This window comes from Cebidichthys violaceus, unplaced genomic scaffold (genome assembly GCF_023349555.1).
Source record: "Cebidichthys violaceus isolate CVI_PGR_0920_01 unplaced genomic scaffold, fCebVio1.0.p SCAF_26, whole genome shotgun sequence".
NCBI classification, from domain to species: Eukaryota; Metazoa; Chordata; class Actinopteri; order Perciformes; family Stichaeidae; genus Cebidichthys; species Cebidichthys violaceus.
Genome location: NW_027176439.1, coordinates 1 through 27,628, shown reverse-complemented (window position 1 = coordinate 27,628; position 27,628 = coordinate 1). Strand labels below are relative to the sequence as shown.

Here is a 27,628-nt window from a genome sequence, read left to right as displayed (position 1 = left end):
AATCACTGTGTAGCCCCGCCCTAAATCATACCCTGCTTTATGGTCTGTTTGACACTAAATGTACCATAATTTACTAAATGAACATCATGCTGTATTGAAGAAGACTTGAAACTAGAGATTGAGACCATAAACTCATGTTTACAATGTTTACTGAGGTAATAAATCAAGAGAGAAGTAGAGTCATTTTCTCATAGACTTCTACACAACCAGAGGAGTCGCCCTCTGATGGACACTAGAGAGAATGCAGCTTTAAGACATGAAGCATCGACTTCACTCGGAGGTTACTGTCTGGTGCTTACAGGGAGGAAGATGCTACTGAGTGCATTATGGGAAATGTAGTATCCTGGGTTTTTAGGTGCCTTTTTATTAGGGAATATAAAATCAGTATTTCTTGTAGAATATATTTTTTTAGTGAGAAACTTGAATGAATACGGTTGTTTTAAGATGTTTTTACAGTAATATAAAATAGATATTACAGAGGGAATCATGATATGTTTAACTTTTTAATGTTTTTAATACACTATTATCGAATCAATACTCTATCGGCTGAAACACAAGTTCAGGTCTTGCAATCTGTATAAGGAAGGAAGAAATGGAGCAGAGATGTGAGAACTTGTTGACAGCCAATGACTGCCAATGACTCAGGAAGTGAATGGATGTCTGCAGACTTGTTGATAGCTCTAAGGAAGTATTTTATCAAAGCGTCAACACTGAGACAGCTTTTCAACAAACAATTGGAGCATTTTATTCATCAACAATTAGATATGGTGCACAATTAAACTCCTGCCCAAGTGTTTAGCTTTGTTTTTGTTTTTTAAGGTAAAAAAATATGCAGATTTTCTTCTTCCTCGAGCAGTTATTGTACCGTCGCTCTTTGCTCCCACTCGGTGCTGATCTGAGTCAGTCTGAACCGGCAACCGAGTCCAAAGGGGATCAAGCTGAGAGGCTTAAGTCTAGAAAAGGGCAGGCAAAGGTCAGGAAGCAAGGCGAGGAAGAAGACACAAGGCTGGAAAGCTTCGGCTTACGCGGCACAATAGACAATTTGGCAGAGAACAATGGTTCGAGGGGAGGTGTGTTTACAGTGGGAACAGGCGTACACACTGGGAACACACTGGGGACCACTACAGGACACGGTACAGAACAAGAAAGATTTCTTCACATTTAGCTTTCTCTTTTCTCTGTCGTTGCTTCTCTGACACACAGGACACTGGTTAATGACCGGGAATTGTTCACCGGATTTTCCAGCATAAAGTGTCGGTTGGTTCTGAAGACTACAAGTTTTAAAATAAAGAATACATCTGTGGGAGTTACATAGAAGTGAGTTTACCAGACTGTACCAAATGACCTTTTGTTTTACTTCGTCATGTTTTATGTCCTTAATCAACCTAAAAGAAAAAGAATCCAGAGCCTCACCGTGAATGAAGTGATCCATCAGATTAAATGAGTTGGACTTTCTTTGATGAATGTTACTCATGAGCGCTGCTTCCCTTTGTGTTTAGCAAGAGAGTTTTTAAAGGCTAAACGACAACAAATATGGATTGAAGCAGAAGCAGAATTTTGGAAATGATAACATTGACCTTTTTTCAATACACTTTGACTGTTGGACTTTAAAAACGCTCTGGAGTTATTGGAAACGTTTGGATCACATGAGTCTGAAACAATCGTACGCAGCCACCACTGGAATCTAATTCTACAAGTAGCATAATGCTAATAATGTTAGCGTCACCTTTATCTGTAGAGGTGCAGAAATACCAGGTTGTAACGCATTGTATGGATGTGTAAAAAAAGCTGCTGCGGTACAGCTTTAGTCTGTAGCCCGCTGCTGCGACTAGCATAGCTCGCCTGACTGTCAGTGGCCAAGATGCGTTCTGGGTAATGCCGTTATTTGAGGGGGAATGAGAGGAGTTAGGTCTGAACACTATAGGCTATAGACAAACAGAAATCTGCAACAGATCTAGTTTATTTCTCATTTTCACGTACAAAAAGTTGCACAATATTTTAACGTTAAAGGAGTAGTATTTATCTTTATGAACATTAATATAGCAGCAAACAACTATTATTAATGTAAAGATGTAGTGGAGCGATGGTAAACAGTGTTAGCTCTGTCAGCACTTTTTCGCAGTAGTTTCCACTGTTAGCGCTGTTAGCACCGTCAGCCAGCAGCCACCTGCTTTGCGTCGCCATGGTGAGAGCCGTTGAGAGGCAATCAAAATGCTCCCAATCTCAGATCTTGCACCTTTAATGTAGACTTAGTAGTTTATGTGGCTTAGCCAGTACATACAAATGTTGTTATTACTAGATAGCTTCATGTTATGTTTTTTTCAAGACACTTTGTTGTGAAATTAGTTTTTGTTCATTTGTGTAAGAAATAGGATTATTTATAATCTGACAGAAATACCTCACAAGACAGAAACAAACAGCGGATCAAATGAAACGGTGAAGCTCGGTTTGATAACAGATTCTGAACAATTCAAAACAAGCCGTCGCTCAATCAATAAAGAAATACAGAATAATAACAGTAAAACAACAAACAGCTCGAGGCTGGTTCATGTCTCTCTTCAGCCTGTAGGATGGTTGTCAGGTTGCCTCTCCCATGCGATCTTAAATGCCAGGACCTCGGAGGACGACCTGAATGGCTCTGCCGGCTGGGATAATGGCCGGGGAGATAAATCCAGAGGCTGTGAGAGGTTGTGAGAGGCAGCTCAGACCGGCTCCACTGGGTGTGAATGGGAAGCTTCTTCTTGTCTCTGTCCGTTGCTGGGAAACTCTCTCGTGAGGTTTCATTTCCCAGAGCAGCAGAAAAAGAGCGTGTGTGTGTCTGTAAATGGAAAAAATAAAATGGTCAGGTGGTTTGTTTCAAGTTGCTGGTAAACCAGATTTTCTTCCACCTGCCTTGTGTTCTTCTTTATTTATTGACTTATTTCAGACCGGTGTGAAAGCTGGGAATCAAACTCATGCATGTGGACTAAACAACCGAACCGGGACCGCTTGAAAAGGCGAGTCTCAGTCCACTTTACAAGTCTGCTCAGGTGGTATTAGTTTATGTGATTGTTGATATCTGACCAAATGAATAAGATCACATAACCCTTACAATACGTTGTTTTAAGGTTTTAGTCCTTGGATTTCTTCTGTCACTGTTTCTGCTTCCAACCCTTAAAAAACAGGAAGGAAACAATTTTTTATTCAATGTAGAAAGTCATTGATTGATTGCATAACTCGCATGTCTGTGTCGATATTTTCCCGGCTGAATGCAACACGTCTCTTTACACCATCTTGAAAGATATGAGTGTGCATATTGTTGGCAACAGAAGTGTAATTTTTCTCCAGACATCCAGACGAGTTATCGAGCTTTAAACATTTAATTAAAACAGTTAACAGCATCAGAATGTCATCTTGTTTCATGTTCGCTTGTCAGAATCAATATTCCAACAGCGGACTCAAGTTCTACAGGATCAGAACTGTTTCAGAGCAACAGGTGTTTCAGTTTAACCAGTGACAATGTTATCTAGTGACTCTCAGCCAAATTCATTCAATGGTTGGTAGATTATTAACACCGATATTTAAAACTGGTTGAAGTTTTTTTCACGACGAGCAACCGCAACTCATTCTGCTGAGAGTCACCAGTTAACACGGTCTCTGTTTAAACTGAAACACCGGCAGCGTCTCCAGCTTCAAGCTGTTAAACGTGTCGACTACCACTGGACTGTATCTTAAACCTGAATCAAGTGAAACCTCTGAGTGTCTTCATGGTGTCTGACGTTCTGTTCATGAACACAGAGAACAGAGTTGATCATCTAGTGACTCTTAATGTCTCTCTGGACCACTAGCTGATGTCTTCTACTCACTGATGTCTTTGTTTGGGTTCTTTTCTCCATCTTTGCTGCTTAAAGTTCTCACATAGCTTCTCAAGCTGTTGCACACAGATGATGTCTGGTCATCTGGCAAAGTTAACCACTGATTTAATCTCTGTGGGTGAAAATAATTCCCTCCTTTAGTGAACCAGGGAAGTCCCTGTGAGTGTCACTGCCTCATCTTTAGCTTTCACTTTCTGTCTGACGGTGCTAAAGTGTCTGATCACCACAGAGTTGCAGCATTGTTGTTGTTGTTGTTGTTGTTGTTGTTGTTGTTGCGTTATCACTTCAAGGTTTCACTTCACGTTTGACAGACCTGCTGGACGGACTGCTCTAGTTTCTGGAAACCCCTTTTTTTCCTCGGCACAAGTTAATTTTTTCTAGTGTTGCTCCTCACGTTGTTGACTCAGCTGGTAAAGCAAATATGCTCGAGCAGAGCCACGTTGGTGGGGGGGGGGGTCATCCAATCTGTGTTGAGGGGAGTGGGAGCTCCGGAGGTCCGCTCATGTTTTTTTTTTAGGACTATTTGGATCCTGAGATTTCTGCAGCGGTTCTGAGTGAAGTCGTGATGTTGTGCTGCAGCCGGTGGAGCTGTGGACTGCTGCTCAGGACAGGTGTCTGCTGGGACGGCGAGGACTGTTACGGGACAGCCAGGAGGGCAGGCAGACAGGTTTGATTGACGTTTTTGGACATAAATCTCTCTCCTAACGAGAGTGGACGTAAAGAAACATGGCTGCTCGGTGTCTCTGTGAGGACATAGTGACTTTACTGTCCACCTTTTTAATTTGTTTGGTTGATGAGACGATCAGACAAACGAGACAAAGATTATTTTCATTCTTAAGAATCGTGTTGGTGATTAAATCTTAAAACGGAGAAGCTGTTTCTTTTTCTCCTTTTAAATGATTTCATATTTAGTGCTTCAGAGTGTTCACCGTGTGCTTTAAATACTGTGATACGTACAGAGTGTCTTGGTTAAGCTGCACATCGTGTTAACACAGTGTCTGATTTTAAGAGATTTAATCTTTGTTGAATGTCAGACACTTTTCGCTCTCTCCTGACGTCATCAAGTATATGTTAAAATGCCAAAAAAAAATCCTTAAAAAGAAGTATGCTGCTGTATCGTCACAACTTTTTTTAAAGATAGAACTGATATAAGTATTTATTTCAAACAGTGTCGGGCAGATTAAAGACTTGGACTTTGTCACAAACTTGTGGACTTTAGACTTATTTTCATGTTGACGGCTGTGAGACTCGTCTTAATGTGATTTATTTGATGATGGGGGGTAGCGGTTTGGTGTGTGTTCAGTTCAGCAGAAAAACAAACAATTGCATAATGATCCATTTTATTTGTTTATTTAGAAGGGACAGCAGTGTCAGAGTCAAAAACAGACTAAACCTGCTGGAGACTGAAGTGACATCTTTGGTACTATTATTGACTTTTTTATTATGAAAATTTCAAACACTTCACAGGCTTTAAACGCATCTCTTCAGCTCTGAAATTAAAAATACAAAACATGCGTTGCCTTTTTCCAAAGAGTGCAGCAACTCCAGCTAACCGTCCTCTTCTTACACTCGGCTCTCTCTTCCTTTGCTGTAGTAATTTAACCCACAGAAGGATCCTCTAGCTCTGCCTTTTTTTTTTTATTTGGCTAGCCTAGTGTTAGCATGTGTTGCTAACAGTGTACGGCTAAAAGGTTTCTGGGCAGACTCTGGGTGAACTTCTGGTTCCGCATTGACGTGCATCAATCTATATGCATGTATATAGATTATATATAGTGTATATAGATATATATATAGTGCACCGTGACCCTCGTACCATTACGCCTTTTATATGTGTGTGTGTGTGTGTGTGTGTGTGTGTGTGTGTGTGTGTGTGTGTGTGTATATATATATATATATATATATATATATATATATATATATATATATATATATATATATAATGTGTGTGTATGTCATTTAATTTTAACAGTCAGCATTCAGGGATCTTTTGTGGTTTTCTTTTAAAGACTTGGACTTGCCTTAAAAGTCTTAAATATCTCTGACATCAGGTTAATAATTTCTGCCTCCTCGGTTTACTGTCTAAATGTTCTCAACACACAAACAGATCCCAAAGAGCAGGAGGAGGTAAACATCCCGGTTTGGTTCCTTGAGTAAATAATCAGACTCCTGGGTTTTAAAATAGAGGTAAACCCTTCAGGTGATGTTTCTGTCTTTGTGTGACTGATCCGTCCAATCAGAGATCCTTCAGACAGGAAGGAGACTGAGAAATGTCTTCCTGAAGGAGTCAGGAAACATGTTGTTAGTCCCTCCCTCTCAGTGGGTCGCCTCTCAATCATCTCCATTAGCTGTCTCCTGCTAACCAGAGTTAGCATTTTATCGGCATTCTGTCTGTCTTTACATGAGACCGCCTCTGATATTTATTGATGTGGTTATTTCCTTTTCTTAAACTTCACCTGTTTTATATGAGCTTATGGAGGAGGGTTATTATAAATACAATTATTATTGGAAGGAGCAGACAGAAAGTTGTGAATGTTCTTTTAGTTAGTTTTCCTCTCTTCTTTTCCATGTTTGATGTGACCTTACTACATCATTAAGGCCCCTAGTTCTCCTTTATAAGCATACTAATAGATTAACCGTGAACTATGATGTAGTTATGAGCAGGTCTAAGGTGTTTACAGTAGTTTCAACTAGTATAACTTCTCCTCTGAAGACATATTTTATATTATTACAACTGCTGACTGTAACATATTGCCGTTTAAATATCAGAATCCAGTTGTGGATGCTTCACAGGAGGAGTTAAACATATTGAGGACTCCATCTATAAACACTTCTACACGTTTACTACTACATTATGGTGATAGTAAACCTATTATTAAATATTTTACATACTTCTTATTAATGCTAAATAGGGGAGTTAAAAGAAAACTTAATTATTTAATTTGTTCACAGAACTGAAAGTGATGTTTTCAAAAACATTTTGTACATTAGCGATAATCTGTTATTTATATGAATATATTGATTAGTGCAGCTTTAAAACAGTTGCACAGGAAAACATGACACCTTCACATTTAAATGTTTGCAACCCAAAAACTAATTTTTAACTAAACACAAGAAGTCTTTCCTGTGACTTCTTCATGAGCAGGAGTTTTTTACGCTACGTCGATGTTTTATAAGCTGTTTATTTTCCATTTATTAGCCTGTTATGTAACTCTGTTCTCCGTCCAAGCTTTTCATTTGTTGGGAACATTGTGCGCCTTGGCAGCAGCCCAGTGCAACCACAGACCCACAGACCTCCACTGGGGGGGGCGGGAGTGCCTTGCTCAGTGGCGTCTTGGCAGCCCCTTTTTACAGAAGTAGAAGTAGAGAGTTTTAACCTCCGGGATGGAAATCTTTTGCCACGTTGACGTGCATTTTCTCCCGTCTCTTGCCGGGTGTGGTCGCCCTCTTTTAAATCCGCCGCTCTTGGTATCTATTTGTGTTTGAGTGAAGCCATGTGGTTTGTGAGAGAGTATAAGTAAAGTAAAGATGGAGGGTTGTTAGCGTCGCTCTCCTCGGGGATCAGTGGAGCATGTCGGAGCAGCAGCAGCACAACATCCTCTGGTATTGATTTCCAGCAGATGGGAGCAGAGCTTAGCTTAAATCACAGCAGACTTAAAGTTGGCCGTTCCTCTGAGCTCGCAGAGATCTCTGGGATTCAGACCATGTGGGTTTTTATTTCCTTACCGGGAGAAGAATACCAGTGTGGATGTTTTTTGACTGAAGCTTCTGCTAAAAAGTCAGCAGTCAGTGTTTAATTTTCTACTAATGTGGTTGAAAAATGGTCTCAAACACCATTTAGATCAGAGGTTTCAAACCTGCTTGAAAACTGTTTTCAGGGCTCAAGACTTAACTTTTAAAAGTGGCATCAATTTATTATATGTCTGCTTAAAATCTGAGATAAAAAGATAAAACAGTGTGACAGTTTTATCCACAGACTGTTTATAAGAAGTGGACGTAGTCATCATGACAAAAGCACTGTTTCCTCCTGTTTGAGTACACTTTGATAAAGAACTACAGGTAGACATTAAACTATATATTTGTGAGCAGTGATTAAAGATTAGCGTCTTCAGTAGCAACCAAAGGGCCCCATGTTGGTTCTGTTGAAACATATGACACAACAAGTCCATTGTTGTGCTCTGGATGTAGTTTTTCTATTTATTCTTGTGTTGTATGAGTAAACTAAACCATAATGAGACATTATAACAACCTATAACAAGATGGCTAAAGTCTTCTATCCTTATATGCGTAATTTAATATCTCGATAACGATATATATGACGATATGGCAAGTTTTCTGTTGATCCAATAAATATATAGTCTATATGGAATAAATACATGGTTTTAAAACCTCTTGTGTCAGTTAAAAACTTGACAAATACAAAAATAGAGTATTTTCTCATTATATTTAGAATTTAAGGGGAAATTATTAAGATTTTCTGAGAAATATTAGTTCGTATTTGCTCATTATTATCAAGTTAGACAGAATTGTGTATCTCGATGTATGATTTCATTGAAAGACGATAAATTATCATAACAAACAAATAGTTTAATTGATTAATTCAGTGACAAAACCAACTAATTAGTCAGACTTTTATTTTTATTTTCCATACACAGTTTAGATTTAATTTGACTTTCTGCAGATCTGCTGACATAAAAACTGTATGTTTATACTTTCTGTTTCACGATCAACACTGTTCTACAGGCCCCTCAACACGCTCTTTCTCTCACACACACACACACACACACACACACACACACACACACACACACACACACACACACACACACACACACACCCCAGCAGCTGCAGCCTTCGTTGAGTGATGAAGCGAAGCAGCGCTGCCGGTGGAGTTCAGACATGTTTGTAGTTCTATTCGTCTCTCAGCTGATGCAGCAGATGTTCTCGTTTACAATCTGCTCCATCACTCTCACACCTGTTCTTCCAAAAAAAAGCATATTTGGAAATAAATAACCTTAATTAAAGTCCTCCATTAATCGTGTGTAAAGGGGCCGGTCTGCTGCGTTCATTTGTTTTGTCGACATATATTCCTCTCGTTTGAACCGGCTGGATTAATTAGAGTTGCTAATCATGTTAAAAGCTCGGCAGACATCTTATTAAGATGATGGATGTCTTGGTGTGCTGGTTGTTCCTGATGTTGACCAGTACAGGGCAGTGTTGGATGTCTAACTGACAGAAGCTCAGAGTCACCTTCTTCTTCTTTGAGTTTAGGTGGAGTTTGTTGTTAGTTATGTGGTTTATCGTGAACTTTGACTTGTTATTCGCTTGTGTTTTTGCTGACCGTCATGAAAGAAGTGCTCATATTTATTATAGCTTTTCACACATGATTTTTATATCATTGTGAATTCATGTGTGTATTTTATTTTTATTTTTGGATGATTAGTCGATCAAAATCAAACATTTGAAGACATCACCTCACATCAACTTTTACAACAATTTTCTGACATTTTATACTGCAAAAAAATTAAAAATTTCAAGCAAATAATAGTCAGATTAATCAATAATTAAGACTATTAATTAATTAGTTGTATTCTTACTCAGATCTTTGCTTCAGAAAAATTCTGAAGTAAAAGTCATTAACAATTGTACCTAAAAAAAGTGAGATTAAATAAGTGATGACGGCACACATTATGCAAAATAAGAATTATAATAAATATAAAATATTATATACAAATATTATTTCAGGATGCATTCAGGCAACAAACATCTGACAATGAAAATAATACAAAAATAAAGTGGAAGAAAAAAATTATTATTTGATAAATGCATTTTAACACGTGAGCAGCAGCACTCATTTTAAATACTTTAAACACTGCTGGGTAGTTTTTGCTTTATATTTTTTTTTTAAAAGATCAAATGCAAAATCTTAATCTGCAAAAAAAGTGATGATTTAAGTTCTTGTTAATGTAAATGTGGATACAAATGAAGTAAAACATTCAGTATTTCCCTCTTAATGTGGAGGGGAAATGAAAATATTGAAGTACAAGTACCTTTAGATTGTACTCAAGTCTAATGTTCATGCAGAGTCAGTAAACTGTACATCATGTTTTCTTTTTCTCTCTACCAACCTGCTGCCATAGTGAGAGCAGAAACAACACTGACGTCATTTCCCAAAGGCATGACGTAACGCTGCCTTCAGGGACACCTCGTAGATCTGTACTTCACAGAGGATACATTGTTTTAACTTAACAGAATAGTCCTCGTTAGGAAATGCAGACGACTTCATTAGATGTCGTATGGTATTAATTCATATCGGTGACTTCAAGGAACTTGTATACTGATGAAGGAAACATAACGATCTATTACTATTATTATATTATTATAATCATATTTTGATATTCTAATAGTATATATAAATGTACATTCAGCATTTTAAATGCATATTCTGAAAAGGGAAAATTTAGAAAGTGGCAAATAAATAAAACAAATAAATTCTACTGATTTATAGGGAGTAAACCAAATGTGGAAAATTATTATGATATAATATTTATTCCAAAATTAACAATTGAAAATTTGGATACCAGAAGTAAAGCAATATAAAAAAAACTAAAAGAAGTACTGAACATTATGAACACAACGAAACAATAAAAGGAAAAAAGATACAATTTAATATACTACAATACTCTGCTTATGTAAACATTTGTGCAAATATATGTACAGACGTAATGAAGTGTATGAATTCATCTTTAATTGTCATATAATTATTATTAAACATCAGCTGATTGTTTTATATTTATGTTTAAAATATTATAGAGCTGAAATAATGTATTTTTTTTAGAGCATATCGGCCATATTTTCTCAGAATTAATATAAATAGTACTTTAACAATGTGAATCCTCCGTTATTTACCGAGTTTCTAATATGTCCGAGGTGCCCTGAAGGCAGCACAGGCATTGGGGGCGTGGTTTAGAAAAGCCCCAGAGTGACTCGTCTAAACGCGTCAGACAGCAGAAGATCCACAGACAGCAGCACCGACTCTCCGGTTAACAAAAAAAAAAAAAAACAGATTAAAAACAAAAATGTCGTTACCGTGTTAAGAAAACCAGATTATAACAGTTAAAAAAAAAAATTAAAAAAAAATGTCGCTACCGTCTCCGTGACTGAACCGCTCGGCTCTGCGGGCATTCATGGTTCATTTCCCGGAAGATGCACACCGAGCAGCCGGTCGAGATGTTTGACTCGTCGTGGAGGGTGCGCAACATTTGGGACGGGGTGAGGATGGAGGTGACGGAGGACCGGAGCCCGGCGGTGCTGCACAGCCTCACACACCTGGACCCGGACCTCCCGCTGATGGAGGTGAGGTGGGAAGGGAGGGTGAGGGAGAATCAGTTTTAAATCACTTCTTTTTTGTATTGGTTTATCTGATAAGGGACAGCGCACATTAATGAAAACATTGCTGTAAAAGAGTTATTAGCCTTGAGGCTATTTTTCCATCTAGTCCCAAGAGGCAGATGTTACAAAGTAAACCTATAAAATCAGAATATAAGATTACATTTACAAAGTTATGTAATATTGACTCTTTACAAAGTGTGCAGAAACAATGAAAGAAATGAGAATATTAATATAAGTAGTGTCATCATTCAGGAGACTCTTAAGACAAATTTAACTCACACAAACAAATACAATGAGGGATAACTGTGATAAATAAAAACATGGACCAAAGACAAGATTATGATGCATTGTTAAACACCATAAACATCCAATGTTGTCGCTTTTCTCTTTTATTTCTGTTACATACAAGGAGTTTAATTTGAGGCAAGTTTCCACCAAGTTCCATACATTGTTTTAGAGGTATTAGTACACAGAAACTAATATCAGCCTGATATAGTAGTAGTAGTAATAATAATAATAATAATAATACATTTTATTTGTATAGCGCTTTAAAAGGTCCTCAAAGACACTTTACATGGTAAAACAGAAACAATAGAAGTAATTACAATAAAACCAAATAGATGACATAACAGTAAGGAACAACACATACGTAACTAACTTCACAGGTTAAAAGCTGATTTGATAAACCAGTTTTTTACACATTTAAACAACTTATAGGAATCCTATATATACAGTGAATAAGTTCTCATGTATGAGATATGATTTTAAAGCCTTATTATAATAATATTTAAACAGGTTATCTGTGAAATGCTGAGTAGCTGGAAAACAAAGGGGCGGGACTATCTGGTGTTTTCTACTTGTGTTTTACTTTGATCGTGTACTTTATATTACTTCATACACAGAGTGCTGTAACAGGACGACTGCTTCTTCTCTGTGGTTATCTCTGCATGGTCACGCATTCAGTACAGTACTGACCGAAACCTTCCTCTGCAGCTGTCAGTGAGTCATGGGAATATTAATACTACTCAAACATGTTGACTACTAACAGTCAACATGTTTGTTATGTCACAAAAAAATCCAGTATGTCTCTGTAAGGTTTACTGTAATAAGGATTTAATGACAGGGTCTATTAGAGATTGATAATGATATTAATAATACAACTTTACAGTGTTTTTATTGTCGAGTAATCAGCTGGTTGTTTTGTTGTTTTGCCTATAAAAAGTCAATAAATACAAAGAAAAGGGAATTTCAGTCCAAAACCCAAAGAGATTTGATTTACAATGATATGAAACAGAAGACTTTAGCAAATAATCAAATTAGAGAAGCTGGAAATGTGCCTCAAAGTATTAATTAATTAATTTATTTTAGATTTATTTATCCAGGAAAAGGCCTCGTTAGAGAGTCAACTGTTTTCAGAGCGTCCGAGGACAAAGACGGCACATCAAACAAATAATAATAAATAAGAAAACATGGCTCAGATCATCAGATATTTTTATTCAAATTTCATGACAATCCGTCCAATAGTTGTTGAGCTGTTTTAGGGTGGACCAGCTGACCAACTTGGTTGTCCCCGCAGCCCAAAATTATTTTCTTCACTGCTCTTCTTTAGTTCACTCTGAGCTCATATCATATCTATAACTTCTTTAATTCTCACTATGTCTCTCTCCTCTTCAAACCCCATGACCCAAAGATACAGTCTCTCTGCTATCTGTTCCTCATTCTGATGGATTAAGTGGAAACATTCTCCAGAACATTCTATCAGATCAGGAGGAGGGAGAGGATAATGAATCATATTTAATCGGCCTCGGATTGGACCAGGACCACGTGGATCTGGTCTCCTCCGTCTGTTCACTTTATTCTCCGCTCGGTTCCGTCGTTGATCTGGACCGATGTATCACAAGCAAGTTTTCCCTTTAACGGGCTCAGAGAGGTAGCTCCAGCTCTAATCTAATCCTCTCCTCGAACACAATTACCTAATGCTTAATCTCCCCCCAACCCCCAAGTCTTCAGGGGCCGAGTCCCAGAGAGTTCGAGACGGACGTTACTCAACGTCACGGTTCTTTTTACTGTATTAAAATGTGGTGGGATGTGGACTCACACGGACACACGTGTAAAAAGCTGCATTATAACAGTAATGAAACTTTCAAAGCTAGAAATAGTCATAATAGAGAGTGGAGAGTTCTATCAGTAGTAGAACCAGCAGGATTAGAGGCCAAACTGACATAAAACACGGCCAAACAAAGAGTAGCCTGCTGCTCGAGAGGCTGCTCGAGAGGTCTTCAACAGAAAGTCCTTATAAACTGGACTTTCAGACCAGTTCAGGACCGTTGGATCCGAACAACAGCCGCGTCTATGGAAGTCTCCACATCTATTTTAGGACGTAATCAATGCTCAGCGCAATTATGAACTTACAGTGAAATCAGAGACACGGAGCTACTGTAATGCTCTAAAGGCAGCTTTATTTCTGCTGTATCATTGTGGTCTGACTGTCCTCAATGCTAACGGTGACTCAGCAAAGCTCTCAATGGACCGGTCTCTGCTGGAGGATCTGGGTCTGTCCACGGTGGACCGGGTCTCTGCTGGAGGATCTGGGTCTGTCCACGGTGGACCGGGTCTCTGCTGGAGTCTGAGCTGAAGGAGTTTCTGGTGAACCTGCATGATTTCATCTGATTTCACCAGAATCTGACCCGGTGGCACCGATGACGAGCATTAAGAATAACTCTATAGAAATAGACCATCTTCTCTCTGATGGTCTCCTTTACTGATGGAGGTCACATAGAGGATCAGGACTAAACTGAGACTGGTTCAGAACCAGATAAAGGCTCCTCACAGTAACTTTAATTCTTTTATTTAGAGCTGGGTACCTTAAGCTATAAGAGTTTTGATATATTTAATTTAATACTCAAATAAAGTACCTCAGAATGGTACAGTGTAGTGTAAAGTTCTGTTAAGTTTGGTCCAGATCTACAGTGAGAAACTGTGACTTCACTTCTTCCTGATTATAAAAGAAGGAAGACGTCGTATCAGGACACTCTGAGCTGCAGTGAGTGAAGGTGAACCGTGACACTGATTGAAGCATTTGGCCGAGCGTCTCGGTGAGAACCGGGAGCCGGGACGGTCCGAGCGGAGCCGGACAGAAGAGCTTCTGTTTCCTCGTCTCCTGTTTAGGAGGAGTCGAGTATTGGAGAGCCGGATCTCAGACACAACGACAGAAACAGACAGCGGCTGGAATGTGAAGGGCCTGGAGAAACACTTACAACCGTCTGATTCTGCACCGAGTCTGGTGTAGTTTAATTAACCTGGACCGGTCGTACATAAAGCAACTTTATAAAGAACATATTAACTGAAGTGTATTTATAGAGAAGGAGCAGCTCAAATCAAATCAAGTTTCCCTCGATCTGAGGGTTTGTAATCATAAAGTCACCTTTTTGAATTTGCAATCTGGACTGAATTAAAATATGAGAAATGCAGCCTGAAGAACCTCAGATCTGAATATTTCAGGGTCTATAAATTGAACATTATTAGAGGAATACTTGAATGTTTTATTTTCTTCTTTTCTGCTAATTAGATTAGATGTTGTTATAAACAGAAATGTACCTTGTTTTATAGCTTACGATAAAACAGAATTTTATTAATCCCAAAAGAAAATTATTGTGCCAGAGTAAGAATAAAAGAATAGAATAAAAATATAAACATATATGAACAATAGAGTGATAACCATTAAGTATAAGAGAAGTGCAAAATAGAATAACAATAAGATTAAGGTAAATAAATACAGTAAAACAATTAAAGTCAATTACAACAACAGAGTAAAAATATGAAGTGTAGAAGAAGAAATACTAACACCGATGCCAAACAGATATAAACATTTTAATCACAGAAACAAGAGATGGAGAAAGTACATCACAAAGAACTTGGCCTGTGTTTACCTTTTTAATTAAATGAAAAGAAGACTGTACATTGTTTTATTATTTATTTTTATTGAGTGAGATGGGAGAGAAGCTTCTGGAAGGATTTGATTTGATTCAGCAGGATAATCTGCTTCCTCTGAGTAGAAGTCTTTACCTCACTGTCTCTGGTGGCTTGTCTCTTAAAGAAGTTTCGTTTCCAGAGCTTTCCACCAAGTTTTCATGATTCCCAACATGGACACAGGTACGATCAAAAGCTCCTGAACTGGACTTTGAGTTTATATTGTTTAGTCTGGGAAACAGAGGCTATAAAAGGATGTAAAACAAGTAAATACTCACATTGGAAGAGCTGCAATTGGCACTCTTACTCGTAAATACTTGATCATTGTTGTGTGTGAACAGTGTCGTCTAAAGCCGAACAACGTATATTAGTTGAGTAAAGAACAGAACCCCCGCCAGACTCCACTGAAAGAAAAGAGGATTATTCTCCTCATGAAACGTTCCACGTGCATGTTTGGTGATTGATAACGGCCGACAAAGCCAGTTTAGCCGCAGGAGTGTTGTCACAACAGATCTGTCACCAAGTTGTAGGCAACACGTAGATGGGAGTGCACTTAACCATGAGTTAAATCAATGTTTAGCTTTTATGTTTGTGAGGAGCTGGAAGAAAACTGTGTGGGCGAGACCAATAAGCAAAAAAAGTACAAATAACTAGAAAACAAACCTCCTCTTTTCCTTCACTTTGAATTAAAAATAGACTTCACGGAGGATTTGGAATACATCTGATGTTACAGATACATAAAATGAATTATCTGATGGCAGGAAATGTGACTTAAAGTCTTCTTTTACCACAATCTAATCGTTCTTTGGCCCCCCCGAAGCTGATCCGTCATCTTCATGTCACAGATAATAAATGTGAACACGCACACAAACAAAAGACAGAAATATCCCCTTTGTGTTCTGAGATAGAAATTATCTTTTTTTAGATCAGCCCAGAGGGTCCGAGTTCAGTGTAGAAGAAGAATGGACTCTGTGTTTGTTCAAAGAACACATATAAGCAGCCCGATCTCAGTGACTTCTGTTTCATTACATTGTTAGCTATCGGGTGGATTGCCATGATATTTGGTCCAGACGTTCATGGTCCCCAGAGGATGAACCCCACTGACTTTGACGATCCCCTGACTTTCCCTCTGTGGCCACCGTGAGGATGCAGCGTTGAGTCTTTACAACTATTGGGTGGATTTTCTACGAAATTCGGTTCAACCCAATCACGTTTCCCTGTTGTTGACCTCCTAATGTGTCTTTTAGCTCCATCATGAGGTCAACAACTTAATTTGTTTTACCAAATATCTCCACCATCAGATCTACTTTGTGTTTAATGCTAATTAGCAAACGTTAGCACGCTAACACCCTAAACCAAGATGGCGCACATGGTGAACATTCTACCTGTTAAACGTTAGCATTTAGTAGACTTGATCCTTTAATCAATTAATTGATAAGTCGCTCTGCTGAAAATTAATCATCTCCTATTTTAATATTCCCAGTTTTTGCAAATTTTTTGTGATTCAAATATATATACACACACACACACACACACACACACACACACACATAAATCAAGATGGTAGATATGGTAAGCATCAGCGTTTTCATTGCTCACACTTTCTCAAAGACCAGCTAGCATGGCTGTAGACTTATTTTCAAGCTGCAATAGTGTGTTTTTATCATGTATCCACAACTTGTTACACTTATAAAAAGCTGAAGAAGAAGACTTTTTGTGTCCTCCAAAAGAGAGCATGTTGTCAGGTTGTCTTTTATTTTGAAAAAGAAGGAGGAGGATGAGTCATTTTAGCCATTTAACTGGCTCTGGTACGGTGAAGATTTCAGTGAACAAACATGGTTTCTGCTCTCTCAGTACTCTCTCAATACTTAGACCACTGAAGGGTTTACTGAATGTTCGGTTACTCCTCTTCCTCCTCCTCTTCCTCCTCCTCCTCTGCCTCTTGACCCACATCCAAATGATCTCACTGGCTGTCAGCAGTCATTGTTAGCGAGGGGAAGTCACTGGCTTGTGCTACGGGGTTGTAATGTACGCTCTCTATTGTTGGCTTTGTTTAGGTGTTGACTGTTGTTTTTTTTGGGGGGGGGGGGGTTTCTCTTTCCACTGGGACTTTCCCTGCTGATCTACATCTACAGAGGGCTGCGAAAACACACTCCCAGAGCGATGTTCTGGCTCAGGATGAGGGTTTGTGTTCTAGTCTGTCACTGAGCCAGGTGGATGTGTTTCTAAAGGCTGACCATCAGATATACAGACGGGAGGTTTGTTACGCAGGGTAAACAAGTGAAGAACCCTGATTGTGTTTCTGAGATGAGGAGCAGGTCAGCCAGCGGTTATTAAAGATGAGAGGGAGAGGTGTAGACATCAGTATGCCGCTCTTTTAATATTTAACATCTCATTTAGTTGTCAATACCAATAAACTGATACAAGGGAAATACCACATTTCTCGACAAACACTTATAGCGACAGGTAGAACGTTAAACAGTTCATAATTCATCTCAAATGTCTATTTTATATTGCTTTGAAAACATCGCTTCAAGATTACCTTTGAACGCATCATGTTAACGTTGTAATTAACCTTCACCTTGCACTCGTTTTTGCCAAACAGAGCTTGAACGCATTGTAATGAAACTCAATGCAACCTCCGTTAACGTTAGTTAACAGCAAGACCACGTTAGTCACTGTACGGAAGAAAAACGTTACTTTTTTTTAATTTTGCATCAAATTGGTACCGAAGTGTTGCTGCTTGTGACATCCTTAATTACACCCTGGGTCTTATTTATGTGCCGTTTGCCATCATTCCTGTCAGTGGTAATAACTTTGTACTCGTCATTTTAATGTCTGAGATCTGTGGACAGCTAAGGCAGCTAATAAAAATAGGTCAGACAATGCAAGAGACAAGAAAACCAAACTTATTTGGAAGAGAAAACTGCCAACAGCCTGAGCTAGTGTACGATATTGTATTAAGTGTATATGTCTGGGGCCTTTTATTATGAAAGGTAAGAACAGAAGGAGTGCATCTGGTCCACGCTGCCTTTGTCAAGGTTGACAGGAGTAATAGATTATATATATATGTCTGTTCTGCACGATGTGATGGGTTGATTTAAAAAAAAAACTCAGGAAAATCCCCCCAAAAAACGTCACTTTTTTTCCTGCATGATATTTAAGTATTAAGCATTTATGACAACACTTTTTTTCAATGTAGTATTAAGTCACGTTGAGTTTTTAAACTAGGTGTTGCACAAAAACAAAGGTTCAAAGAAAAAGAGTTTCAGACAGTCAACATGTATGATGTGATTTTCCTCTTTCTGGAACTTCCCTTTCTCCCTTTTTTTTTTCTTCTCTCCCACTCTCTCTGTTCTCTCATTCCTCCGGCCCACATGACATTCATGGTCCTTCACGGTGTGGACGGTGTAGATGGTGTAGGTGAGCGTAGCTCTGATCAGTGTGGAGGAGGAGGACGCCCGACTCTGGATGCCAGACATTTCTGTGGACCCTCCTCCAGCTTTGTAGAAACTAACTCTGACATGAATATTTTCTACAGAGTTGCACGTTGCATTTAACACGACTATCTCTCCACGTATTTATGTTCATGACATTTTGGTGCAATCAAAGCATCTCATGCATGATTTTTAAATAAAGAAAATAGATAATAAAGTGACTCTTCCGCTGTCCAACAGAAGATTGATTTGTGCTAGCATTGGCTGCTACTTCTAGCAGCATGTTTCTATGTATATATTCTGGGTGTTTTTAGACGATAGCGGTGTTTCTTTTCGGTAGTTAATTACTAAGTTGTTGGTGGTTTATTTGGTCCTGATGTTAAAATCTGAACCATCTGGATAAAACAAACATGGTGACCAGATTTAGACCTTTTTAGAGGATATAAAACCTTCTCTCTGGCATAATGGCTTTAAAATGGTTTGTTTAGTCGCGCCGTTCATTACCGTGAAGGGCAAATAGGTTTCTATGAATTAAAGCTTCAGTGCTTTTCTGTTTTTTAGTGCATCGTGTTCCAAATGTTCAGAGTCACTACATGTTCTCCGCTGGAAGCGCTGAACATTTGTGATTTCACGGCACAAATACTACGACAAACATCAGCTTCATAGATCAGCTCATCATGGGAGCTCTGAACAGAACAACCAGTTTAACTCATTTAAAGTTACAGTAGGAACGTCACATGGCACAGTCTTCTGGAGCAATTCGGGGAACACTTCCTCATTGACTTCAACTGTCAGAACAGGAGGTCGCCACCTGAGGTTAACTCTGACATATTGCTGATTCAGACTAATTCAACATGAGGGACAAATTGAGAAACGACTGACACACAGAAGTAGAAGAATAAAGGGACAAAAGAAGAGAGAATGGGGGGAAAAGAGAGATAGAAAAGTCTCACAGTTTAAAGAGTTGTTGAGTATTTTCCTCATCCAATCTTTATTTTTTTAAGGAAGGACAAGAGATCATGAAGTTGGAGTCTGTGATTTCCAATGACGCATCATTCCCCTATGAGCAAATTAACGACGTTTATTTGCCGTTTTTTGTTTGAACTATCTTTTGTCTGTAATTTTCTCTAAAATATCTTGTTTCTTGCTCCACTGGTGCTGAGAAGGCGGCCTATCTTTAGAAGCCACTTCCTGTGTGTTTGTAACCAGGAGGGTTGATGGTTGAAGCACCGAGTCAGGCTGAAGGAATGTGAGACAGTTATATTTAAAATAAAAACTACATGTTTCAGAGGGAAATCCCTCTAATTTACTGTTAGAAATGTAACTGCACCGGTTACCACATTATTTAGCTCCTAACGTTTAAATAACGTTTAACAGTTACGTTGTGATCCCTTCAGGCTCTACTCAGTGAAAGTGAGTACTGACTGAAGGTAAATTATAACGTTATCGTGATGTGTTCACATGTAATCTGTAAAATGTAGTTTTGGTGATAAATTTGAATAAATCCAGTAGTTTGAAGGGGATGTTTTCACATGAATATAAATATTAGAGCTGAATTATGAGCTGTTTAAATTCATAACACGAGCTCTAAGCACATTATTATACATCAGTAAAAATAATAATGATGAGATCTTTTATTTCCTAATTCGTATTGTTTTAACAAAATAAAATGATTACATGTAGAGAGTTTAAACTGACTTCAGGGCGGATCCTCGTAGACCAACTTCTGTATCTGCTAATATTGATCATCAATGATTGGCTGCTGGTAACAGCGGTGAAATAACGTGACCGGTAGAATCTCTAAAAGTTATATTTGCTCCTTTTTTTCTTGTGTTCTGATCCGATCCGTGGCTTTTATGATCCGTTGCATTTCATTAACTTCAAAGATTTAATGGCAATCAAGAGAACAGACATCTTTACTTCCTGATGTTGATGCTCTCGTTGGTTCTTTTTTCTTTGCTCTTGAAAGCAACACTAAACGCCTTCTGTCTAAAGTATCGACCGTTTTTTAATTTTATTATTTTTTTTAATTTTTAATATATATTTATCTCTCACACACTCCCCCCTCCCTCTGTACGTTGGTTACTGAAGTTCAGGTTCTGTGTGAACGCTTGGTCCGAGTGGAAACGTCTCGTTCCGTGGGAGGTTTGATGTCTTAGTGCCCACGCCTTTATTCACGAGACTCTTATTTTGTTGCGTTTTAAGAACACACATTGTTGCTTTTCATCCGTTGTCTACTTCTAATCTTGTTTGTTATAAGTTCTGTAAGTTGTTGATCTTGGATTTTTATCATGTGGTGGCTGTGGCTCAGGAGATAGAGCGGGTCGTCTGTAGTACAGTACTAGTACTGTACTACTATTATATTATATATATTGTTTTAGTGGCATAAAATGGTCTTAAAATTATATTGTCCCACCAAAGTAGTTATCGTGAGATGACCAAGCCCCGAAGGAAGACCACCGTTCTTTGAAGCCAATTTTATATCGTGGCCAAACGGTGGAACTACAACTTCCTGGTCCGTCATGTGACGCAAAGACTTCTTCCCATAGAGTTACTTTGTGAAAGAGACGTCTGTAACTCAGCGCATATATTTCATCTGAATTCTATATTCAGAAGTCAAACTTTTTTTTGCTTCATGTGCTAATTATCAACTTTTATAGCAATTAACGTGGCGGCGCCTCCAATGCCGTCACCAGTTTCCAGTGTATACAGGTTCATACTTTATAGACGTAACAAACTTCACTTCATTGGGTTTCTGAGGTTCAATTATCATGTGAGTCACACAGTAAATCACTTAAAAACAACATTACAATCATCAGGGTTTACAGAACACCATGTTTAGAAAAATATAAATGCAACATTAAAACCATCTTTTCAAAAATACCTGCAGTGTCTATTTGAATCTATTTGATCTTTCTCTTTATTTTTCAGTATTAAATTCCTACTTTTTTAAAGTACAGTCTTTCTCTTCCATTTCTTGACACCTTCAGTATGAAAACACAGCAGCTAACCTCAGTGCATCCCTCGTTTAACTGAAATGAATCACATTATTCTCCAAAAAATCATGTTTTTTGATTGATTTTTCATAAAGAAAACCAGAAACAACCAGCTCAGAAAGTAAGAGAGTCAAGTTGGATAAAGAGTTAAACTTATTCAAACATCTATTTTTTTGCTACTCTTTTATATTTCTCTTATTTTTATGTTCTAGGCCGTGAACTTTGTAATGTTCTCAGAGATTTAAATTCCTGTCATACGTCCTAAATCAATAACAACTCAAACACAGCAGCAGTGAACGGAGATATTCTGTGTCTCTTTCTCCAAATTCACAGCTGTCCTCATTTTGAGCTCGTTGACTGAGATGTTACTGAATATATAAAAAGTAGGCAGTGAAGCGCAGGGAGTCACACTGAAGGCTTGGAAATGGACTCACGATGACTAATGCTCCCAGGATGCATTGCAAGGATCCGTGACAGATGACCGTGGAACTCCAGGTTACATGCCGTTCCTCCGTATCATGATTCACACCGCCGCAGCTCTGGCGTGCAGGATTATCTCTCAGCAGGTCTACAAACCGCTGAGTGGAAGCACATGCTGCTGTGTGATAAACGCCTCTTTGTGTCACACAAACCAGTTATAAACGGCTCCACAAAGATCTTTGTAATTCATCAGTGAGGGCAGGCTTTCTTTAGAGTATTTGACTTTTAGTAGTGTCAGGTTTTACAGTGTTAAAGGGACAGTTGTGATGTTTTAGAAGTGTGTTTGTATGAGGTTCTTCTACATAGTTAGTCAGTGTGTTACTACAGTAGATGGAGTTTAGAGAAACAGACTATACAATATGTTCTCTTCAAAGCTACCAGACTCCATGAATCAAAAGAGGAGTTGCTGGTCTACGGTTGCCTTGTTTGTGTTGCTGTGTGACTGAATCCGAAGTAACCCTTTAAAACACCAAAATCACACACAAACTAACTAACTAATCAATTGAGGCCATGGTAGACCAGCAACTCATGTGTCCCGTAAGGTAAAATGATTGTTTTTTTGTCTGGTGGCTTTGAGAGGAGCACAGATAACGGGGCTGTGACGGCGACGTAAAGTGATGAAGTCAGCTTTACAGTCTATATATCACACAATACACAAATTTGTCTTTAAAAGCAGTCCTGTGTGGTTCAGACCAGGACCTTTTCAGATCAATGTCCCAGTATCGGAGACTTTGACCCGTGACTGGTTTCGGTGTCATGTTCACAGACAGCTGATGTTTGTTTTCAGTGTTCATTAACTGTTTTGTGCAAAAGTAGACATTTTTCAAATACCTTTTATGCCTTCATGTAAATACTGATACCAAAAATCTAGCATGATAGTATTGAAAAGAATATTTTATCTGTATCTTTATGTCGTAGAGTCATTAGTGTAGACACATATCTACGTATAAAGCAATAAAACGGATTGGTTTGGTTTATAAAATGTCATGTTATTGTCAACAACTAGCAGAAAACTAGAATTTCTAGTCGGTGGAATATGTCCATGACAACTTACCTAAAGCCTAAAGTAACGTCTTTAAACAGCTCGCTTGAGGCCAGAAACTCCAGATTCATTTACTTAAATAAAGATTAAACATGATCATTAAAATACAAAACAGAAATACTACACATTGTGTGTTTAATCCACTACTTACTGCAGTAAAGGGTGGCTTCACTTCAAACACCTGGCTTCACTCTCAAACTGTCACAAGTCACTCAGCTTATTGTAACCTTTGATTAGTTTCTGTTGTGTAGCGCTGAGCCGTGCTGATGCAGGTTCACGTTCATCACGACACTGATGACATCGCCGCGTCCTCTCGAGGTTCGTTGCGTTACGTGTTCGGGGGAGAAAACAACAACAACAACAATAGGAGCCGAAATGCAGCGATGGCGACATGCGAGCGGCCTCTCACAGAGCGCTCGTTTACGTTTGGTTACATGCAGGCTGCAGCTTGCATTGTGCGGCCCGTTTATCCAGTAAGCTCTGTTTAGTAACAAGCCATTGTTTGTTCGTCCACGCACATGATTCACACAGAATGACTCACGGAGGAGAGCCGGGCCACACTCACAGACATAATTAAAGGCTTTTGGTCCCAGAATAAGGCATTTTGAAGTCGACATCCTCATGGTAACGGTGGCATTTTCTCTCTCTGTCTTTACTCCCCTCTAATCCGCTCAAAGCAGATGTTTGAAGAGTTTCTTTGAACGTGAAAACCAATTGCTTTTGTTGAGTAAAATGTCTTATTTTTTCCGTCTGGCAGAGCTCGACGCAGGAGATCGGCGAGGAGGCCGAGGAGGACGCCGTCTTCACCATCACGCTGAGGAAGGTGCAGCTCCACCAGTCGGCCAGCAAAGGGCAGCGGTGGCTGGGCGTGGACACGGACTCGGCCCTGAGCCTCTACGAGACCTGCAAGGTGCGCACCATCAAGGCCGGCACGCTGGAGAGGCTGGTGGAGTACATGGTGTCAGCCTTCAGGGGCAAGGACTCCACCTACGTCACCATCTTTCTCTGCACCTACCGCTCCTTCGCCACCACCAGGCAGGTGCTGGACCTGCTGCTCAACAGGTAGAGTGACTGCCGATGACGCATCAAAGAACAAAATATATTTCTCTGAAGCAAACTTTTTTGTTTTCTGTAGTTTTGCCTCTTCGTCTGTATTCACCAAAAGTTACCATTAGATAATACCTCATTTGCACATTTAAACATAACATTTCACAAAACTTGTAATACATAATATAATAGTCTTAATGTCAGTAATGAACTGGTGAAGTTTCATGGTGATATCTATTAGTTGTTGTTTTTTACGCTATTCCCCTGTAGAGTCTTCTAAATGTCTGTAATTTAAATAAACGTCTCTTTAAAGGACGTTTTCTCTAAATTAATTTGTTCTCAGACTCTGATCCAGAAATCTCCACTTCAGTAGCTCTTACAAACACCAAACTTTACACTTTCATTCCTCTCTATGTTCTGAAGCTTTCTACAGAGGGGTTTGTTCACACATCATTCAGAGACTCATTTATACTACATTTTATTAATAAAAACATGAAGAAAATGTATTTTTTTATGTCTGTTGACAGTATTTTCTGATTTATGAATTTATACAAAGATATATCCATAATTCACTCTGTAAAAACATTTGAATAACAATAATTTTGAACCTGGCTTTATTCAACGTTCACATTTATGCTCTGGAAACATATGAAAATTAGCACATATTTAATAAGAGAATGCCTCATGCAAATTTTGTATTACTTCTATTTTGGTGCATCTATTGTATTTGTTTTTTCTTTATACTATTCGGTATATATGAACTATTACTTAAAACAGACAAAGACGTTTTAAAATTACTTAAACTTCTTTAGAGAAACCTGATTTGTTGCCGATGTCATCTGTAATTTTATATTCACAGCGAGCTGTAAATGAATAAGCTTCAGTTTGAAGTCATTCAAACTGGTAGATTCGAACTATTCGTGTGAACAAGATACTGACGATCTTAATCTTTATTTATTTGGCATTTCTAAAAATGTATTTGGCTGATAAATCTGGTACAGTAGACAAAGTTAGAACATTAAGTTAAAGTATTAACGTGCCGTTCTCAGATGATATCTCTAACATCTTGTAAGCTTTTCTTACAAGATGAATGAAAGAACATTACATTATCTCTAGTGTGCACACAAGGTTCTGTTATTCTCTCTGTCAGAGTTTAAATGTTTCTTGTGTCTTCTTGTTTTAGGTATGCTAAGCTCCTCAACGTCCCTGCAGCCACCGCTCACAGAGTCTCCATGGACGACTGCACCGAGCTGAGGAAGTGAGTCTGCCCACCTGTTAGCATTAGCATTGTTAGCTTCTAGAAACCACAGTTTTCTAACAATTCAACCTTCCTTCCTTTAATTCAAGCTTCTTTTATTCTCTTAATGGGAGACGCTAACTTACAGATATCACCATGAAACTGCACTGGTTGATTACTGACATTAAGATGATTATTTTTAAGTTTTCTGAAATTTAAAATTTAAGTTTAAAAAAGCACTTTAGTTATTATCTTATTAAATATGTGCTGATTTGCATATATTTCTGTATGTGAAATGAAAGAATAAAAGCAGTATTACAGTCACCAAACAAAACACCCACAGTTGAGCAACTTAATAATTAAGAAAATACTGTCAACAGCCATTTAAAATGACACATTTTTGACATGTTTTTAGGAATAAGATGTTCTTTAAATCTGGCTCCGAATGATGTATAAACATGAGAAAAAGGAGGAACTAAAGGAGGACATGTATCTAAATAAAACCACCGTTTTACAACACAAGTAAATGCACCAACGTACCTGCAATGTTGTCTGGCTTCAACAGCAATATTTAAATACAAATAATACAAATGTTTTTATTTCGGGCTGCACATTTGGCTGTTATTTTGTTAAAAAGTGGACAAGAACTGGTCGCTAATTAGTCAAAATTGCCACCAAAGGCAACCGCTACTGACGAGCCATGAGCGCTGGTCACTTGTGATCCGATCGCCCCAAAATGCATTTTATAATCAAGTGTAGACTGGGTTTTAAAGGCTCATATTAACGTCTTTTATGGTCTTTATTGTGTTTTTTATTGTGTGTGTCGCAGCACTGTGTCATCCATCCTGGGCGCGTGGCTAGACCAGTACTCCGAGGACTTCTGGAGCCCCCCGAGCTACGACTGCCTGCACCAGCTCATGTCCTACCTCCACCGCCACTTCCCCGGCTCGGACCTGGAGCGCCGGGCCCGCAACCTGCTGGCCCACTTCCACCGCCGTCAGCAGTGTGAGCCCGATCCCGACGGTACGAAGGCAGGACAGGAGAGGGACACCAGCAGGGCAGGGACTCCAGGAAAAGGGGGTCAGAGAGAAACTGCTGGATTTTTAATTTTTTTTGCTTGTTAATAACAGTTTGTCCTCATGTACAGCTTCACATTTCACATCGTGATAAAGAACAGTTTGGTTGAATGGGTGATAACGGCTCGTTGGCTGCAGAGATTTAGAGAAAACAAAACACAAACATGACGGTCAAAGAGAGGATGAGAAAGTGCAGGATGTGAGTTTGTGTTGAGCTCCGGTCGAGGCGGTGTTGTGAAATGTTTTTTTTGTTTTTTAAATCTCCTCAGGGGAACACATCGGCTGTCCTTTCGCTACGCAGGAAGAGAGCGGCTTTGAGGACGAGCTTCCTGCTTTCAGCTTCCTGTCGTTTGACCCCATCATGGTGGCGGAGCAGTTCACGCTCATGGACGCGGTGAGCCAGTTTCTTATTATTATTTTTATCTGCCTATTATATCCTCAATCTGCCTATTATATCCTCAATTAATCTGTTTAGTTCATAAAATATCAGAAATTACCTTTTTTTAAACGTCTTAAACTCAAAGATATTCAGTTTACACATTAAACAAATAAAGCAGCACATTGCAGAAGCTTTGGTGTTTTTGCTTCGCATGTTTTCTTTAAACAATCGGCAAAACTACACCATTTTATCACAGCCAGAAACTGTAAACACCGTCATTATTGTCACATTTTCATCTTTACAACGGTCCTTGACGCATCATGTGCAACGAACGCTTCCGTCAGAAAAAGTTAGCCAAAACTAAACTGTTTTATTTATTCATATACATTTTATTCTACATGTCTCATTTAATAACCTCTTTCCAAATAAACCGTTTGAAGTAACCAGATCCTGTAAAAACACATAACATTTTTATAAGTAGAGGATGTAAAAGGTGAATAGTTCAATATATATAGGAGGGGGAGCCTCCATTTTCTTTTTCCTAAATGGAAAATATGGATTTGGAGATATAGATTTCATTGTTTTCCAATTTTTCTAAACTGGGTTTAGACTTTTATTTGTAATGCTTTATGTCATTATAACTGTTATTCTGCACTAAAGACATGTTTGAGTTCTCTCTACTTCTAGTCGCGACTGTGATGTGCTGTTCCCAAAGAAAGTTT

General features: G+C 38.6%; 1 protein-coding gene across 6 annotated transcripts in view; it reads left to right on the top strand.

The window, feature by feature from the left end:
- The window catches only part of LOC137879899 (ral guanine nucleotide dissociation stimulator-like), a 36,970-nt gene extending 9,348 nt beyond the window's left edge, over positions 1-27,622 (top strand). For 2 of the 6 annotated variants that reach the window (XM_068720856.1, XM_068720853.1), the window contains exons 2-5: positions 23,925-24,229; positions 25,398-25,472; positions 26,281-26,531; positions 26,797-27,622. In XM_068720856.1, the coding sequence (XP_068576957.1) occupies positions 23,925-24,229; positions 25,398-25,472; positions 26,281-26,531; positions 26,797-26,993 (828 nt within the window). In that variant the 3' untranslated portion in view covers positions 26,994-27,622. Of the gene's footprint in view, positions 1-4,335; positions 4,522-6,760; positions 11,208-21,578; positions 23,792-23,924; positions 24,230-25,397; positions 25,473-26,280; positions 26,532-26,796 lie in introns of those variants that run through there. The other 4 variants (XM_068720854.1, XM_068720852.1, XM_068720855.1 and 1 more) reach the window with 4 other exon arrangements.
- Positions 27,623-27,628: the final 6 nt, after the last annotated feature.